Source organism: Pseudopipra pipra, chromosome 4 (assembly GCF_036250125.1).
Source record: "Pseudopipra pipra isolate bDixPip1 chromosome 4, bDixPip1.hap1, whole genome shotgun sequence".
In the NCBI taxonomy this organism is placed as follows: Eukaryota; Metazoa; Chordata; class Aves; order Passeriformes; family Pipridae; genus Pseudopipra; species Pseudopipra pipra.
The window spans coordinates 1,635,855-1,653,944 of record NC_087552.1 but is presented as its reverse complement, the minus strand read 5'-3'; the positions used below and the strand labels follow the sequence as shown (position 1 = coordinate 1,653,944).

Below are 18,090 nucleotides of genomic sequence, written 5' to 3'. Positions count from 1 at the left end.
CCTTCCCTTGGTGTTTGCAGAGCAGCTGGCACAGTGGGGCCTGGTCCATCCCTGGGCTTCCTCTCCTCAGCGGTGGTGTAAGTAAATAAAGAAGCAGGATATGACATCAAACAGGGTATAATGCCCCTGTGGGATTCCCACTTGGCTAACATTTGTTCAGACAGAGGGTTCTTATGGCTGGCACTGGGTGTTTGGTAACCACAGCTCGGTGTCTGGCCTTTGGACATCCAGGTGAAGCAGTACCTCTGCTTCTGGAGCAGCATTATGGGTGTAAGCTGATGATTTAGGGGGCTGTTCCCAAGTTTAACTGGAATGAAAAGCTTGGCTAACTGTGATGTGCTGCATGCTTGCCTGTGTTCAGATGAGAGCCACTTCTCTAATCCTTTACATTCTAGTTGCACCAAGGCCTGAATTAGTGGCAGTGTCCTTTGGGTTTAAAGAACCATGAGGAATTCCAGTCATCAGTTGTTCGTGATGGAGAGGGACTGGGTGGGCTTTTGATGTAGCAGTAACTGCTGTATTGGCTCAGTTCTAGTGGTCGGGATCAGAAGGGTAAATTTGTGCCTTTGAAAGAGGAATCTGATGGAAATGAAACCAGCCCACTTCACCCTGATTAGATTTCATCGTGCTCTGCCTTCAAAATGCCTTCAGCATCCTGGCAACAAGGGCAGAGATTTGAGAAACATCCAAAAGTTAAAAGGACACGGTTCCGATGGATTATCAGTGCGTCTGTTATTTAAAAAAAACCCCTCATCTTTACTATTCTTTCAGCAACTTAAAACGACGTGGAAGAAAAGTATTCAGGGAGACAATAAAAATAGCCAGGCCAAGTGCTCTCCAGCAGGGACCTGATCCCATCTCGTGTGCTACGGAGGGCACAGATTCCTTTGCAGTTACAAGCAGGCTCCGGGCTGGAGACAGACTCCATTTCAGCCTAAATTAAGCAAATGTATGATGGTAACTGGTGGCCAGGACAGTTACAGTGGGGACGGGGCCCCCGTGTGAGATGGCTGCATCCTCTTTGTGCCATGGCAGCTTAAATTTCCCTGGATACATGGGAGCAAATGTGTGCTGTAGTAAGGCATGGCTCTAAAAGCTCTGGTGGAAAGATCCAGCCTGGAGTGTGTTTGTCTCAATACTGTGTTTTCCCACCTAGGCAGAGAGAAGGAAACGGCATATACCACCCCCCAGGGGCAGGAATGATGCACAGGGAGAAGGAGAAGCTGGGATATGTGAAGTGGCTCTTGCAGCCAGGGAGTTTGCCTTGTGAAATCATCCTTTGATTTGTTTGTTTTCCTGTGCAGACATTGTTTGCCTGGGAGCCCCTTACCCCGTGCTGGTTTGAGTGCTTAATTCCCTGCAGCCCAGACTTCAGGATAGGTCTGCTCTGTGTTGGGAAGAGAGTGGTTGAGCCAGCAAAGCCTCTCTGGACCAGAGAGAGGTGTGTGTTGAGAGGTGGATTGAGAGAAAAACATTTTATGGAGCCCAGTGGCTTTGCTGTGAAGAATGCCAAACCTCCAGGCTGGAAACTGGGAGCTATCACTGTCCAGGCAAAAAGGGAGCTTAGTTTCTAAGTGGCTAATGAGTTTACTACCTTGTTTCTGTCAAGGGGTTTGCAGGAGTGATGCTGATTAATGTCGTGTCCTTCCCCCTAGTCTATCTATCCCCTTCCTCTTCCATCTCACCACACTCAGTCTGACACCATTTATTAGGCCACTTGTCCCTGATTTGTGTGGAATAAATATTGACACTGATGGCTGCTTAATAGGATTTGGGTTTGTTGTTCTCTCTGTGAAAGAGTTTGGCACTTGTGACTCAATTTGTGTTTGGGACTGGCTCCACCAAGGCTTCATTTTGGGAGGGGTGCTTGTAATGATGATGGTAACAGCTTGTCCTGTGTACAGGGAGAGGCTGAGACTGGGGGTATGTGTTACTCCCCTTTTTTCCTACTGACATGCAGAGATTTCCAGGCTGTGGCTCCCAGTCACTGCAGGTCCATAGCAAAGATTCAGCTTCTTCTGAGAGGGTGCTGCTGCTCCAAGAGGAATTTTTGATGTCTCTTGTTATTGTGTAACTGCTGTGGAAGAGCTCAGGTCAGACTGCAGTAGGTGCTCATCTCCTCCCCGCTTTCTTCATGTGCTTGCTCCAAGGAAAAGCAGTTCATACTGTTTCGGAGTGTTTGGGGTGGATTTTTGAGATGTGTCTGAAGTGAGGAAAGTCCCACTAAACACTGATAGGTGTTTAGGCTAAGTGAGGTTTTCTGGGATTCCCAAGAGCTGTGAGATGTTTTTCATCTACAGAGTAGCACCTTCATGTTACTGGAAATTCAGGAGGATCTGAGAGTTTTTCCCTGGAAGTCAAAGCCACATGTTAATCTGTAGTGGAATTTCTCTTAACTGTTCCTGGAGGTGCTTCACCTCATTGGTACTCGAGGGCAGCATCACTGGGGAAGCCCCTGACCTCATCCAGGTGAGCTTCCCAAGCCTCTGCAGGTGCTAATCCAGCCCCGCAGCGCTTGCACAGAACATCCCAAGTCGCAGATCTTGCTTTGAGCCCAAGGAATGATTTGAGTCTGGAGTCGGGATCCTTGGTCCAAAACACAATAGGCAAGGTGATGGGAATGAGATTTCCTGCTGGCACTGAGCTGTAGGAGCAGGTGAGAGGGGCCAAGGGTTCCTCTCTCATCTCCTGTGTATTGTCATGGCTGCAGTCCTCATCCTTGCCCAAGCTCATCTCTGCCAGACTGGCAGATGCTAAAAATATTTCGAGTGACAAGCAGACGCTTATTTATTTATTTATTAGCTTAGCAGCCAGCATTTCTGTACCTTGCCTGGGGCACTCTCATCAAGCTGGCCAAGTCCTCATCTCCCTACTCAATCTATCCTCATTTCTCATTTGAGCAAATCTCCTGCTGAAATCTCCAGGAAATAAATGGAATGCTGTGTTGAGTAAAGTATTCAGGAATGTGTCCAGGAAGAGGGTGATGAGTGGGATGGAGAAGCAGCTCATAAGGAGTAGCTCATATTCTGGGATTAGGCATTGCTACACCTGTAAAGGGGATTTAGGTCTGTGCACTCCACCCCTCAAGTCACTGCAATTAAAATCTGGAATACCAGGAAGCAGTGCAAAATAATCAGGAGAGACAACTCAGCTGCAGACTAGATTTTTCAGTGCTGAGTGTCCAAATGTGAGTGCCTGTGACAAATGTGAGTATGAGCCTTTCTTCTGCCTCCTCTGAAGAGATGCTCAGATTGTCATTCCTGAGACCAGTTTCTCAAAAAGCAGCTGAGCCACTGTTCCAGCACTTTGGTGACATCCATATTTCCATAGGAGAGCTGCTAGGGTAGAATTTCAGGGTGTGTTCCATAAAGTGCACCACATATACAGGTGAGGAAAAGAGATCCAGCTGTGCTGGTGGAAGAGATTAATGCCCTCGCTTGCTCATCGGTGCCAGAAACCTCATCCATCTGCCCCTGGAACAGTTCCTGTAAGCACTCCCTTAATCTTTAGCTTTAAACCATTTAAATTGTTGGTCTGAACTGACCTAGTTAGGTTTGTGTGGAACACATTAGGAAGTGCTCACGCAAACCACTGCACCAGCAGATTCAGCCTGGCCCCAACTCCAAGCTGCTGCTGGAAAACATTCCCACTGAGGGCTGGGCTTGCCTTTCAGGTCTCAGGTCTGCACCCCAGGGACGGGTCCCAGGTGGGACACATCTTGCCTGACATTCAGACCCCTCCCTAGGATGGCCCTTTTGTAGCTGGAAAACATCACTGTTCTGAAGGGTGAGTGTAAAAAGAGTAATTCTGGGGAAATATCTTCTGCTTATCCAGTCTCTTGCTGTGAACGTAACTTCATTCCTTCAGCATGCTGGGTTTGTAGTCTTTTTCCATGGAATCATTTTAATTCCCAAATCCTGAAAACTAGTCCTTATTTATAAGAGTATGACTTTTGCTTCCTCCTTGTGGCTGCTTTTCTTTGTAGGAGCTGCAGTTATACTTTTTGTTTCACTTACTCTTGTCAGTTAGAGCCACTTTGTGCTTTGGTGTGTGTTACATAAGAAAGGTTAAACGTTGTCATTTTTACAGAATGACTTTTGATCCCCATGATTCAGCGTTGGGATACCCCAGAACCTGGCAAGACTAACATTACTGATTGACCTTTGTGTGAAGCTGATCCTACAGCATCTCCAAAGGTGTCTCTGAAAAACCTCAAGAGATGTTCAGTAGTGGTCAAGAGCAAGTTTACAGATAGTCCTGTTCGTGGTGGGGTAGAAAAGAATGAAAATGCCATTTCTCTATATTTTTATTCCTGTTTTGACACAACAAGTAGGCAGGTCTGTTTTCTGAGGGGGTTTTCTGAGTACAAGGTGCAGGAAAGCATTTTCCTTGTAAGTAAAGTCAGGGTGCAGCATGGATCCCACTCCACTCTTTTGTGGTGGGACCATTAGACAGATCAAGACAGTTGTGACCTCCTGAGAAGGTGAGCTCTCCCCTGAGCAGGCAGAGTGCTGCTCAAGTTGGTACTAATTTAGAGTTCTTTGCTTCCATTGAACCACCTCCCAAATTAGTACTTTACAGAATTAAGCCACAATCCTAGAAAGATTTCGGGCAAAGCTGCACAGGGCACACTTTGCCCCTGTGGGAACACCAGGCTCTCTGGGTGGCACTGGGGCACAAACAGCTGTAATTGAGTATAACCATAAACTTCTATTACAGAAAGCCAGGAACTGAGTAGGGATAAAAGCTAATTCCTCATCCCTCCAGGTTCTTCCTTCCAGCTGGGATCCAGGTCTTTTTGGCAGGCAGCCGTGTGCTCCGGCTGGCAGCACAAGGAAGGGCTGTGGGCTCAGGGCTGTGTGCCCAGCTGAATTCACACAGGGCTGCCAGGGCCAACTGCTCATGCAAAGCAGAGAAGGCCCCAATTCAGAGAGCGTGGGTTTAGGGTGCCTTTAAAAGGGTGGCAGTCTCTGGGGTCGAGGTCTGGGTGCAGTGGAATGCCTATTGTCAGAGCTAAAGACCAAAGGGAACGCTACACATTGTGGACCCAAATGCAGCTGGCACGAACCAAAAATGTGCATGTGAGTGCCTTTCTAAGTACCCAGTAATCCTCCAGGGCAAAACGGGGATTAGGTCTCTCTCTCCCAGACAAAGAGGGAGTTCATTTTCTCAAAGATCCCTTGGCCAGTGAAGTGAGGAACCCAAATGAATGCCAGCGCTCCTTTCAGCTCCCTGCTTGCAAACAGGTACGGCGCCGGAGCAGCTGGTTTGTGTGGGGCTGTGCAAACACAGCACGGCCACACTGGGGGATTGAGGTCAGGTCAGCTAAAACCCATCCAGTCTCACAGAAAAGGGATGCCAGAAAAATGCTGGACAAGTAGGACCAGACAGCGTTGCACAGGGAAAACGTGGTTTCCTTTCTCCAGGCTTTTTCTGAGTGGACCTGAAGGTCAGCGCTCATTGAGGTTGTTTAAGTTGGAGTCGCATGAGTGAAGAGCCCTCCAAGAAGGAAAGCTGTGGGTCTGGATTAATTCCAGGTGACTTCTCAACCTCTGTTGCTTTGCCCTGAAATTCTGCGTGCTCGGAATCACCGCACAGGAGCCGTTAGACTGAAAGGGGTGGCTGCTTCAGTGGGAGATGCATCCATTTAAAATTGGCCATCCTGTGACTTCTTTAATTTGCCTTCAAGCAACGGCCTGTGCAGTTAGGAAAGCACGAACCACCTCTGCTCTGTGCCTGGAAAACTTCTTCTTTTCCCTTTTGGTGATTGGCTTATGGCACACAGATCAGTTCTAGTAATCCTGTTTTAACAGGTATCAGCAGGCTTGTGCCTGTGATGTGTACAGAAAAATGTGTATTAAGTAGTCTTGTTTCTTAGAAGCAGCAGACAGCACCTCTCTGAATGGTTTTGGGTTGTGTGGGGCTTTTTTCCCTGAGCTTTACTGACCCATCTGAATCCCAGACATGGATATTATTGTTCCTGCTTGAGACCTGGATCTTGCTGCAGAACTCTGGGAAGAATGCCTAATTCGGTCCCAAGATTCATGTGCTAAACGAGCCTTATTGAGATTTCAAACCTCAGGATGAAAAAGTGCTTCCAGTGGTTATACAGGTGGAGCCTGTTGGCATTTTGAGGTATCCATGTAACAGTCTTGAATTCCTTGTGTGCCTTAGTAGGCTGTGGACTTGAACCTGGCTCTTTCCCATCTCCAGTAAGTGTGCTAAGTGGCAATCAAGAGATTTTTCCAGGGACTGAGAGACTTTCTCTAGCAAAAGCTTTAGAGGTTATTAGTGCAGGAGGTTTCAGTTCAATTGATAAATATTTTTGTTATGAAAAAGTTGTTTCCTCTGTGTGTTTCCCGCTGGTCCTGGCTCTTGGTGTGGCTCAGGGGTCCCGTGAGCACAGACTAACAAACCTGTGCAGGCACTGCTGCCACCGGGAGAGCACCTGGGCCTCTGTGCTCTGACACATGGGGCACTTCCAGTGCAGCTCAAGGAGATTCTGTGAGCGTGACAGAGATGTGGATTAGGGGCTATTTCTGGAGCAGCCACAGGAGGTAACAAAATAAGAAATACGTAAGCAATCCAGTCCTTTCCCTTGAGGCGGAGCGGGAGGATCTGCCCGGCAGGATGGCCACAGGCGAGCACAAGGTCGGTGCCCAGGATGAGTGTGGTCTCCCCCCCCCAACTCTGCATCCCTTCCCCAGGGGAGCCCTCTCCCTGATGGCATGGAGGAGGCAGGAGGGCTTGCTGTTTGCTAGGAGATGGGGGACTGCCGTGGCTGCAGTGCTTTCATTCCCAAGGAGATGCAATCCCAGCTCCTCAGCTGAGGAGAGCTTGCCTGTGGGATGAGGAGAGCCAGAGGTGAAGCTGCCCAGCTCTCCTCATGTCACTGGGCTGGGTGGGGATCTGGGGCTGCCCTGTGACATTGTGTAATGTGGGGTGCTGTGAGGATAAGCCAGCAGCTTTAACTCCTCTGGATCCCTCCTGGCTGGCAGAGCTGGGTTTGGCTTTGTTGCTGCTTCTCTGTGTTTTTGTGTCTGTGCTGTGCTGTAGTGGAGGAGGGTTGCCTCTTAGCATCTGATTTAAGACAAAGGGACAAAAATAACAGGAAATGCAGCTGTAGAAGTTGGAAGAGGAGTTCCTTGCTTTAATCTCAATTTCAGAAGAATCAGCCTGTGAGCAGCTATTTTTCTTTTAATTCTGGCAGTGGTTATAAACACTCCTGTTGATCCCAAATGATTTAAAAATGACAATTTGACCTCCATCCTCTCTTCTAGGAACAACACTGGACTTAGAAGTAAAGAGACATTAAAAATTACTAAACCTATTAACATTTGGGGATTTTATCCTCTGGACTTAGGTCTTCTCTTACCGTGGCAGCAAACCAAACTCAGTAGTCGTGGCTCCAAGAGGTGGGACCATTGAAAAATACCTGGTTTAAAAAATTTTTTAAAAACCCAACCAACCTTAATAATTTTTAAACATAGTTCCAAGTGCTGTTTATGGATAATCTCAGCCATATCTTAGATTCATACCTGGAACTACAGCCAGCTAGGCAAAAAAGCAGAGTACAGGATGGTAGTGCAGCCAAGTGTAAGGCTGCTGTGCTGGGAAAGAAATGCTATGAGCAGACAAAACTTCCCAAGTTGGGTTTTGTACAGCTCCCCCTGTGCAAAATCTCCTCTTTGGGAATTGTAGCCAGGCAGCTGAGCTCACATGGCAGCATTTCCCCAGTGAGAGTGCAGCACTGATTTATGCTGCTTCCATTACCCAGGGAGCTGTTGTTACGAAATGTGGAGTTTAATTAATTAAGAATATGATCTCTGCAGACTCAGAGGTAATTTTGGAGGGATCTGCTGGGCAGAGGCACACACCCACACTTACTGCCCAGGCTGGATTTAGGAAACCAGTCTGTACTGGAATGTGAAAATTATAAATAAGGATAAGGAAGACTGAGGAAAGTGAGGAAGAAGAGCCAGGAGCCCAAAAGGTTAAGATAAGTGCTGTGAAACCTTCCAAGTATGCAGGTGATGGGAGGTCAGCGAGGGAGGCAGATAAAGCAGGCAGAGGAGGTCAGAGTCAGAGGCAAAGGATCTCCCAAAAACAGCGACTGAATTCCGCAGGGATTGTGGCAACTCGGGAAAGACACGAGACAGTGATGGCAGCAACTGGCAAACCAGTCTTGTAGGGATTAATATAAAATAAGGCCACACATGCTCTCTTGAAGAGCTCTGAAGAACAGGGTAAAAAATAGGGAAAGGTTTTGCAGATGGCTGCTGCAGCAAGGCTGTGCAAAGAGAGAGAGATGTGGGCTCAGGACGTGCTGCCTCTCTTCTGGAGGGGCCACTGAAACTCCTGAGGGGCAGGCTGTCCTTAAAAAAAGGCTTAAATCTCTAGTACCGTGTTCTTTTGCATCAAGGAAAAAAATCCTACCAGGTCGTATTTTTAGATGAGGGAAGAGCTGAGCAGACTGTACTCATGAACATGTGTGGTATTAAATACCAAAGGCACTGTGGAACTGGCAAGTATAAATAACAATTCATAATTAAACATGAACTTTGCAGAAAAGGAAAGATTTCAGAGGCAGCTGCCAGCCTCAGGTGGGAGGTAAAGGAGTTTTAAATAGACTGTGTGTGCTGGGTTTCCTGTCTCCCACTTGAGAACTTTAGAAACAGCACGATAACAAAAGGAACAACTGCAGGCCCCTCCTTGCCAGGGATACTTTTTAGCTATGGAATTGTGAGGCCCTTTGCAACATCCCGAAATAAAATGCAGCCCAGGCCTTAAAGAGCATCCCATTGGGCTGAGTGTTCTCCCAGAGAGCCGTCCCAGGGCAGCTCCAGCTCTTGGAGAAGGGTCACTCGAAGGAGAAGACCGTGAGTGGTGACTGCCAAGAGCAAAGGTAGGCCCTCAACCCCTTTGTACCAGGGTGGCTGTCTCCATGTTATGGTGGAAGAAGTGTCTTTATAGAGATGAACACACTCCTGGTTGTTAGACTGAGCTGCCTTAGTTAGAAATGGCATGGAAAACCTTCTGGGAAAAGCAGCCAGCTAAGGCAGAAAGCTGCAGGGAGAGGACAGGTGCTGGGTTTAGGGTCCCCTCAGGTATTCTCCCTGCTCCTCCAGCTCTGCTCTCACCAGGGACACCCCTGCATGGGGACCATCCCCTCTGGCTGTGCTCCATCCCTGAGGTCTGTGTGCTTCCCGGGTGGAAGGGTCCTCATGTCTTGTGTTCCCCACAGGCCCTGATTAATGCTGTTATTTATAGCCTGGCTGATTAGTTTTCAATGTCTTACTGAGCCCGCCGTGCCACACAGAGCTCTGTCATTATAGTTTTTGAAGAGGCTCGAGAAAAACTCCGTCAGGTTTCCCTGTTCCCCCCGCACAGCACCTCCAGAGCCCACGCCGGCACTAATTAACGGGTCTTTGTCTCTCTGGGAGGTAAACCCCAAAGTTATGTGTGCTGGCAAGCAGGGCTTGCTCCCTGGGAGGGGGAACACCCAAGCTGATTACCTTCCTTCCCTCTGCCCACTGAGGGTCGGAGCTGTGTGCATCCGTATGGGAACACTTGGAAGTGACTTAGAAAGCTCTGCTCGCAGCACAGTTTAGAGTCTGCATTGTCTCTTGCTTCCTAAACGTGTTTCAAAAGCTGTTTTTTCTTAAAAAAAAAAAAAAAAAAAAAAAGAGCCCAAGTGCTGAAAGATCACTAGGCTGTGGTGCCCAGGGAGCTGTTGGCACTCACAGCTTTATATCAGTTTCTCAGGCTGCTGATTACTCTTTTTTTTTTTGGCACGGGGCAGTTTCCCAGTCCTAAATATTGTTACTGGCTCCTTTGGAGACAGCTGGCCGGAGAGAAAGCATGAGCAGCTTTCCTCACTGCAGGAGTACAGCTGTGGTGTGGCCCCCGAGAGCCAAACTCTGCTCTTTAGGAAACAGGGAAGTTATGACAAGCACTCATCAGGAAAGTTAGGAAAGATCCAAGACCTCTCCTGTAACATGGCAAAGATCTCCTCTGGCAGTATCTGGTTTCAGACGGGTTGGAACGACACTCTGAGGACTGTGTCAAAGAAATCACCTTGGCTCTGGAAATTGGTGATTTCTCATGGTAAACTCGGTGAGCAAAGAGAGTTGGAGCAGTTGAGGGGTTTGGCATTGGCGCTTCCCAGGGCTGCAGTAGAGGAGGTTGTGCTCCAGGTGTACAGCAAGGCTGGAATGGGAGCAGGGAAGGGAATCTTTCTGGTTTGATGAGAGGCTTGACATCATCTCAGAGGAGAGGGGTGGCACAGACAAAGCAGGACGGGATTTGGCACAGGGAAAGAAAAGGCAGCCAAGGCAGGATTTGGGGTGAAATCTGGATGAAGATAAGCAGGGCGAGCAGAAAAGGCCGTTCCAGACCAGTCGCTTTCCCTAATCTAGGTGAAAGTGCTGCTGCGCTTCCCTGGGATATCTCACCCGCTGTGTGAGGCTTAACATTCCTGCCTGGCACGTGGGGGCTCGGGGAGGGAGCGTGGGGGAGGACCCAGCCGGACACAAAGACGGCCGGTCTCTCACCGGAATGGCATCCAAGCCATCTCAGCTATCCAAAGCCCCAGATGCCGGCATGTGGGCTCAGCGCACAACAAGAGGCGATTCCAGCTTAGCCCGGACCAGGCCTGCCGCGGGCAGGGACAGGCGCAGGGGGCCTTTCAGCCCCGCTTTTATTCGGCGCGGGGGGTTCCTTGGGCGTGCCGAAATTTCCAGTCCCTCCTGCGTTTCGGTGCTGAAGTGGGAATGCTGGAGCTTTGCGAGCTCTCCTGTGCCTGGGGGAAGGAAGGAGCTGAAGCGATGCTGGCACGGTGTTTGTGTGACGTCTGCACGCGTGTGCTGGACTGGGGTAAATATTGTGCTTCCTGACTTTGGGGAAATATCAGTAGGGGGAGGATAAGTTTCTCTTTCTCCCTCCCACTGTATGGACTCTTAGCTTCTCTCTTGTGTGTTCAGAGCATTCCCTGAGCTCTTGTGAGGTGTGGAAAAGGCATGTCCCACGGTGGAACCCCTGAACTCCCCCTCTGGGAATTTTAGGGTCCCCAGATGCAGCTGTAGGATAATGAGTTTTGTGCCGGGGGTGCTGCAGCTGATCTCGCTCCTGCGTGGGGAGAAGCAGCACTGTGGGATTGTGCAAGGGACTCTCTCAAGTGCTGAGCACTGCTTGGGTTAGAGAAAAAGAAGGATACACGTGGCTTTACACAGGGGATACATGTGGCTTTCTGTGACATGTTCTTTGCGCTTTTTTAAAAACTGGACTGATGCTCCTGCCTTGCCCCCTGGGTCTGTGTAATGCCGTCTTTCCTAAAATGCTGATGAAACACAGGATACAGGGGCTGAGGTTTTTGTGTGGTGGTGTTTATGTGGCCTTGGTTTCTTCTGACAGGGACACACATGCAGCAAAGGGATGCACCGACCTGTCTCCCAGCCCACTCGGTCCCGACTGTGTGAGCACTGACTTCCAGCCCAGCAAAGCCACGTGGTCTGGAGGAGTTAAGTTGCGGCTGAAGAGCAGGTGAGAATGTTCTCTCTGTGTCCCTGCGTGCAGGGTGTGTTTCGTGGCCTCTCTTCTGGCAAACTCCACGGTGGAGCAGTGGCAATCCCCAGTGCCTGTGGTGGAGGAGGTCCAGGGCTGTTTCTTAACCTCACAGCCACCTTTTCCCAAGGTTTCCTTGCCCTCAGCACAGCCCCAGGGAAACGAATTCACCCTTTGGACCATCAGCATTGCTGGATGTCCATCTCCATAGGGCTGGATGTAAAATAGTTTGTGCTTTGGATACTGATGTGCTTGAGGGGCACTCACTGGTCCTGGAAGAGGTGTCCTTTCTCCTCAAAAGCTCTTGTCAGTGCTGGTAAAGGTCAACAGAGATGCTGGACCAAAATATCTCCACAGAAGTGGTGTAAGCCTGCTGTGATTCCCCAGCTTAAGGTGCCTGGCTTTCCAAAATCACCTGGCTTCTTCTGAGCCTGGGAGCTTCAGTGGGAGCTTGGCATTCATGGTTGCTGAATGCCTGTCTGCAGTTTTAAACAATTAAATGTCTTCAGAAGTGGGTTTCCTGAATTGCTCTGGATTGGCTGGTGTTGTGGCAGAGCCTGATTCCCTTCCTTTGTCCGTGCAGTTTAGGACCAAATCCTACAGCATTTACTCAGGCAGAGCTTTTGCTGGCATCAGAAGGGCCTCTTACATCAGTCAGATGTAATCTGGATGACCTCATAGATTTTTTGTCTCAGTCTTCTGAGGTTTACACCGTGAAGTCAAAGCAGTGCCTTCTATTGGCAACATTGCATTTGGGCCAGACCTTGACTTTTGAAGCTGCACCCACTTCCTGGAGCTGGAGGAAATGTGTCCTGTGAGTGAGCAGCTGAGAAGGGAATGTGACATGTGGAGTCACATTCTGATCTTAGCGGCAAGGACACACCTCTGAAGCAAACTCCCTGACCTTAGTGGAGATGCTTCATCTTTTGGCCACTGCAGTTACAGATGCTGGTCCTGCCCTGCCTCGGCTACAGCAGATTTTAGAGGCTGAATTCTCAGGGTAGTTTTATCAAGGAGAGATTTATCTCTGACTGTGGGGTGGGACTCTGCGGTTCCCCAGGTATGTGACCCACGGCGAATTTGGGAAAGGAGCTCCCAGACATCCACCACTTTCCTATAAGCAATGAATCATTCAGAATATGCCCTCTGTAAATCCTTCTTGCCCATCAGTTTAGTAGCAGATCTTCACAGAAGCTCCAAAGTTTAGCATTTCACTTGGATTAATCTGTCTTTGGGTGCAGAGCCAATGTTTTGCTTTACTTCTCCAGCAGTGTCAGAGGCTGTGTGTGCATGCACTCGGTTTAAGTCAGGCTGGAGCTTTGGTTACAAGCAGGAAGTTGCTTTAATGTATAAGAATTTCAGTGTGGGAGGGTATTTCAGACTCAGCAGCCTTTGCTTTGGCCACAGCACAGGGTGCAGTTCCCTGCCAGGTTCGCTTTCTGCAGACTCGCTCTTACCCCCCCAAACACATGTGTACCCCCCATACATCCACCTAGAGGACCTGCTGCTTCTCTCCCGGTTATCATCCCTACAGGAGCACTTGGATGTGGAGTTTAGGAGCCTTGCCTGTGATTTGTAGCCTGGTGGCTCAGAGGAGAGCCCAGCTGCTGCCTGAAACACTTGCCCTGCGAGTCCCCTTGGTTACCTGCCGTGCCTCATTGTCCACGTTCCCGTTGGATAATCGGGCTCTCAGGGCAGCGTTCCTGCTGCCAGCCACCCACTTCCTCCTAAGCACCGAAGGAGACAGGGAAAACACATTCCTTCCATTGTTTCCAAGTCTCTCCTGTTGCAAGTTGCTGTGTGTTGGATATCGGGGTGTGAAAGAATCCAAGCTATGCTTGGGTTTCTGTCTTTTTAACTAATTTACTGACTGGAGAAGAATGAGAAAAAATTATTTGAATTGAGCCCGTTGGGCTGGTTCATCAGTCTGGCTAAATCAGTGCAGCTCTGCAGAGCCACGGGCAGGGGAAGTCGCTGCAGGCTCTGGCTGCTGGGATTTTCCACCCGTGCTCTGAGAGGTGATGTGAATCCCTGGAGAAGACAGGGAATAATAGGGTCTTTCTCAAAGACTGTAAGTCAAGTCAGCTGCTTCTTTTCCACATCTGTTCTTTCTTCCTCTTTTTCCAGCAAAAGAAACAGAGAAAAATCATAGCAAGAAGAGGAAAGTTGCAGAGAGTCTTCCAGTGCTTCCCAGCTCCTCACTGTAGCCTACACATGCTCTAAGTACCAGGCTGGAGACTCTCCTGGCTTCTCCCATGTCTAAGCTGCAGTCCTGAGGGACTCTATCCTGGTGGCAAGCACTTTCTCAACAAAGAGACCGGAAATACCCCTTATTTTGCAATTTAAATCCTACTTGTCACGTTGCTTGGTAATACTGTCTTTAAAATAGAGAGCTGTCAGAAGATCCAGGTAGGACAAAGTCCTTGAATCCAGTAATCAGCCAGAGTGAAGTTTGTGTACATCACCTCTGTTCCCACTGAAGCCTGTGTCTGGTTAGTGTCAGGGAATGGCAGTGGGACTCTTTCCTTGTGTAGGGAAAGGTCCTCAGTCTAAATATTGCCTGTCAGCCCTGTGCTGGGGCAAAGGGAAGGTGAAGCAGCTCTGAGCCCTGCACTCTGTTTCCTTTGCTGGAAAATGGATAAATGCCCCCTTCTTGGATAAAGGCAGCCTGGGGGTTCCCAGAGAAACGTGATAACACAGAGGTGTGACATGCAGGACCAGTAATCATTAATTACAATGTTTGACTGTTCCTAAGTTCAAGGAAGGAGCACCCGTTGCTCACAGCTGCCATCACCTTGGAGCGATCCCAGCACTTCCATCTGCAGCCTGGGGTGGAAAGCACTTCTGTCAGGAAAAACCAGTAGAAAAAATCTGGCTGTAGATCCAGATGCGTGATTCTCATCTCTGCTTCCACACAGGGATTTTCTTTCCAGGGGCATGGTGGGGAGTTTTTCTCAAAGAGTTGATGATGGTAATCGTAGGAAATCTGAGCAGAAACCTCTGATTCTCTACTTCCTCATCCCAGAGAGACTTCAGGAAGCTCGGTACCCATCTCCCAGTTCCCACATGGCACTCAGGGCCTGGGCTATTGCAACACAATTTTACCTTTCCTTTATAGATGAGGAGACACTCTTGCCCAAGATCCATCATGTGAAATATCATTTCATACACTTCAGTTCTCTCTAAGGAGTCTTCCTTCTTTTTAGTCAAAATTGTGAAGGGACAGAGCTCACTCCAGACCTCTCCTGACCCAGAATTTACCAGAAGGGCTCTATGAGCCTAGAAAGAGAGATTTAGTGAAAGACACATCAAGCTGACACCACTCTGGTCCAACTCCTTTCTAATTGGCCTCGTCTGTTCTGCTTATTTTTAGAGCCATGACTGAACCTTAATTAAGAGCGACATTGCTTTGAGTAGATTGTTGCCTTGCTCTGTCGAAATCCTAATAGGCTTCTGAGTGCTTTAGTTTTCCTTCATCTCCTGCCCAACAGCCAGGCAGAGGGGCTGCAGCAGCACGTTTGGATGTCTGGAAAATGTCTCCCTGTTGTGCTCACGCTCCTTTAGATGTGTCCATCTTGGAGCCAGGTCCACGCTGGTGAGAATTCAGATGATTTCTGTGGATGCAGGTGCACAGTCACCCTGGAAGGAGAGTACAGGTGAATTGCTGGGATCAAGTGTACAAAGGTCCTGCTACTCCATGCAGTGTGGCACAGCTTAGGACATCCTGCCTCTGCCATGTGGGTTTTGTTAGGTGAGAATTATCAGTAGCTTGAAATGTTGCCTGCTGTGAGGAGGATGAGGTGAGGATGGGCACTGCCCTCTTGGCTCACTCCCTTGTGACTCAGTGCCTGGGATCACAGCCAGGAGGCACAAGCTTTGCACTCACATCCTAACCTTTCTTCTTTCCTGCAGGAGGAGGGTCTGTGCTGCAGGGCCCTTCCTACCTCCCCAGATGGTGGGCTAGGCTGTGGCTATCCCTTCCAGGCCATGGCTGTCCCTTCCAGCTCCAGTAACCTCCCACACAGCCACCTGGCCACACGGCTTTGGGGGCAAGCACATCCACAGGGATTGCAGTTAGCTTTCTAAGGATGTAGGAAGGGTGCAAATGGCAATTTGAGGAAGCTGGGTTGTGTGCTTTGGTTAGAGATGGGCCTTTCACACCAGAGTATCTGTGCACTCCTGGAGGATGCTGGGCTGGAGTACTTTTGGACTGCAGAGCGCTCGGGTTGTGCGTGTGCTCCGGAATCGGCGAGGAACAGTATGTGAAGAACAGCAATCAGACTGAATGCTCTGTTCTGGATGGCTTTAGTTTGTAACCTTGGGAAAAAGATAACTCAGCCTTTCAGTTGCACTGTGAAGAAAGCCTCTGATGCTGATTCATTTGTAGTGTTTGTGCCAAGGTGTCCTCGTAAAGTTCCATTCCTGTTTTGCATACGAAGTATAAAACCCAGGGATTACAGAGAAGACCATGCTCAGCTCTTCCTAATAAGAGAAAGCTGCAGAGCTGTTACTGGGGAAGGGCCTCAGAGATGTGAGTGTGGTCCTTGCAGCCCAGACTGCATCCAGCCTGTGCCAGGCTGCCTCGAGGAGCCTCTAATGGGCCGGGCACGTTTCCGCCTGCAAACGCTGGGACCAGCGGAGCAGCAGGGAGCACCCAGATAACAGCAGCTGGGCAAGATTAAAGACTCTCCTTTTCCCTTTGGTTTTCCAGTGTACAGGGTGAATTTGGCAGTATCAGGTCTGCAATCAGTGTTAACAGCTGCCATTTAGGTGCCAGCATTGCATCACGGTCCGCTGATTTCCCCAGGTGTCTTCTCTCCCACACATTTGTCATGATGCCAACCTGACCTGGATGCCCAGGTTATCTGATCACTGGAGGTGTCCATGAGGAACCTGGAGTCTCTTTTTCCAGCCTTGGCACTTACAATAGAGGGATCACTTTCTCTATTATCTGGAGTAGGGAATTTTTTAGTAATAAGATTGTCCAGACACCTTCACAAGTACAGTACAGGTGCAGCCCTTGGGAATATATAAAAAATAAGGCAATGAGGTTGGGTTGTTGTTGTTGTTATTACAGTTCTGCACTTTGAAGTCCTACAACCTCCTGAGACAAAGGCAAGAATGTGGGTTATTCTTAATAAACAGTTTTGTCAACTTCCCATCTGGCACTTTCCAGCTTCCTTGTTTTCTGGACAAGGAGCTTAACAGAAGAGGTCTGTCTCAAACACACCTACACATGTAAATGTAAAATGGTGCTGGGTTCAGCTTGCCCTCTGCAGACTTTAAGTTCAGCTTTCCTTGAGACAGTCCTGCCACAACAGATGTTAAAAGGAAAAGCATGTCCCTTTTTCTTGCTTCTTTTAGCAGGTGAGAGAATGACCAGCACTTCTGACATCTGCATGGAAAAATCACTGGAGAAATGGTTCTGCTTCTCACTCTCGTTTCCATCCTGGTGCCAGTTTTAACTGGTGTTAGGAAAAGACCTGACCCTAACAACCATTTTTTGCTTTGTACACTTTCCTGTACTGTTTCTTCTCACAATCTTAGGCAGTAGGAGAGTCCTCTCTTGGTGTCTGGGTTACATCTGCCAAGGGCATTTTAATCTATTTCCTGACTTGTAAAGGACGTGCTGTACTGTGAATTAATTTTCAGTGAGACAGAACTTTAAAGGTGTGTTATATCCTCCTGTTGCATTTATTTAGTCAGCATTATCCTGCAGGCTGTCACATTTCAGTGGTACCCAGGTCCAGTGCTGCTCCTCCTTCTCACAGGAAGAGTGAGAATCTGCAGAGCAGAGGAGAGATCCCCCTTGGAAAGGAGCAGAGGATTGAGGACAAGCCCAAAGGCTGGGGCAAGGAAGCATCTGTGTGGCCTGTTCAAGGGACTCACTAATCCCCTGCTTTGACCTTCCATTGCACCACTGTGCTTTAAATAAGGCCGTTGGTGGGTTGTTTCTCCTCAGTGCTGACAGGGCCAGGCCTTGGCACTGGTGCTTGCAGCCACCGAGGGCCAGCCGTGCCTGGGGACACACCCTGGGGACAGCTGTCCAGCCGGGGGGGGATGCGAGGGACACGCATTGCTGGACCTTGGTTGTCACGTCTCTCCTGCGTTTTTAAGAGATCAAAAGAGCCTTGTGCAGGCTCCCACCCCCTCGTGGCATGTGGTTCTTTCGATGGCTTTGCCAGTCCTCGCTTTAAAATGAAGGGAACCTGTGGAGAAATCCTCCTCCAGCATCCGTAAGAACCGCATCAGCCACCCTGCATTGTGTGGATCCAGGCACAGCCCAGCCTGTAAACTGATCCCTGGGAATGGGCCCCCAGGCTTGGCCCCGAGGAGTGAGGCTAGCTGGGAGGTAGAGGGGAAGACCCCCTGGCATTCAGTGATAACCCACTTACCTCTTGCCTTGCAAATCCAAGGGGGATTTGTTGTGTGAATGTCAGAGACACGTCCCGTGGTTGCTGCGGGATTTGCTCGGAATAGACAAGAACATAGCAGTGGAACACGAGTGAGCACGAGCAGTTTTAGATG

At 49.1% G+C, this 18,090-nt stretch overlaps 1 protein-coding gene across 7 annotated transcripts in view; it reads left to right on the top strand.

Annotated features, from left to right (window-relative positions):
* The window catches only part of SHROOM3 (shroom family member 3), a 122,479-nt gene that overhangs the window by 67,085 nt on the left and 37,304 nt on the right, over positions 1-18,090 (top strand). For 6 of the 7 annotated variants that reach the window (XR_010429793.1, XM_064651380.1, XM_064651376.1 and 3 more), the window contains one exon: positions 11,413-11,541. The exons of the other annotated variant lie outside the window; for it this stretch is intronic. Coding sequence is in view for 3 of the 6 variants with exons in the window: in XM_064651380.1 (XP_064507450.1) it covers positions 11,413-11,541 (129 nt within the window). In the remaining 3 variants the exon portion in view is untranslated. The remainder of the gene's footprint in view (positions 1-11,412; positions 11,542-18,090) is intronic. 7 annotated transcript variants of the gene reach the window in all.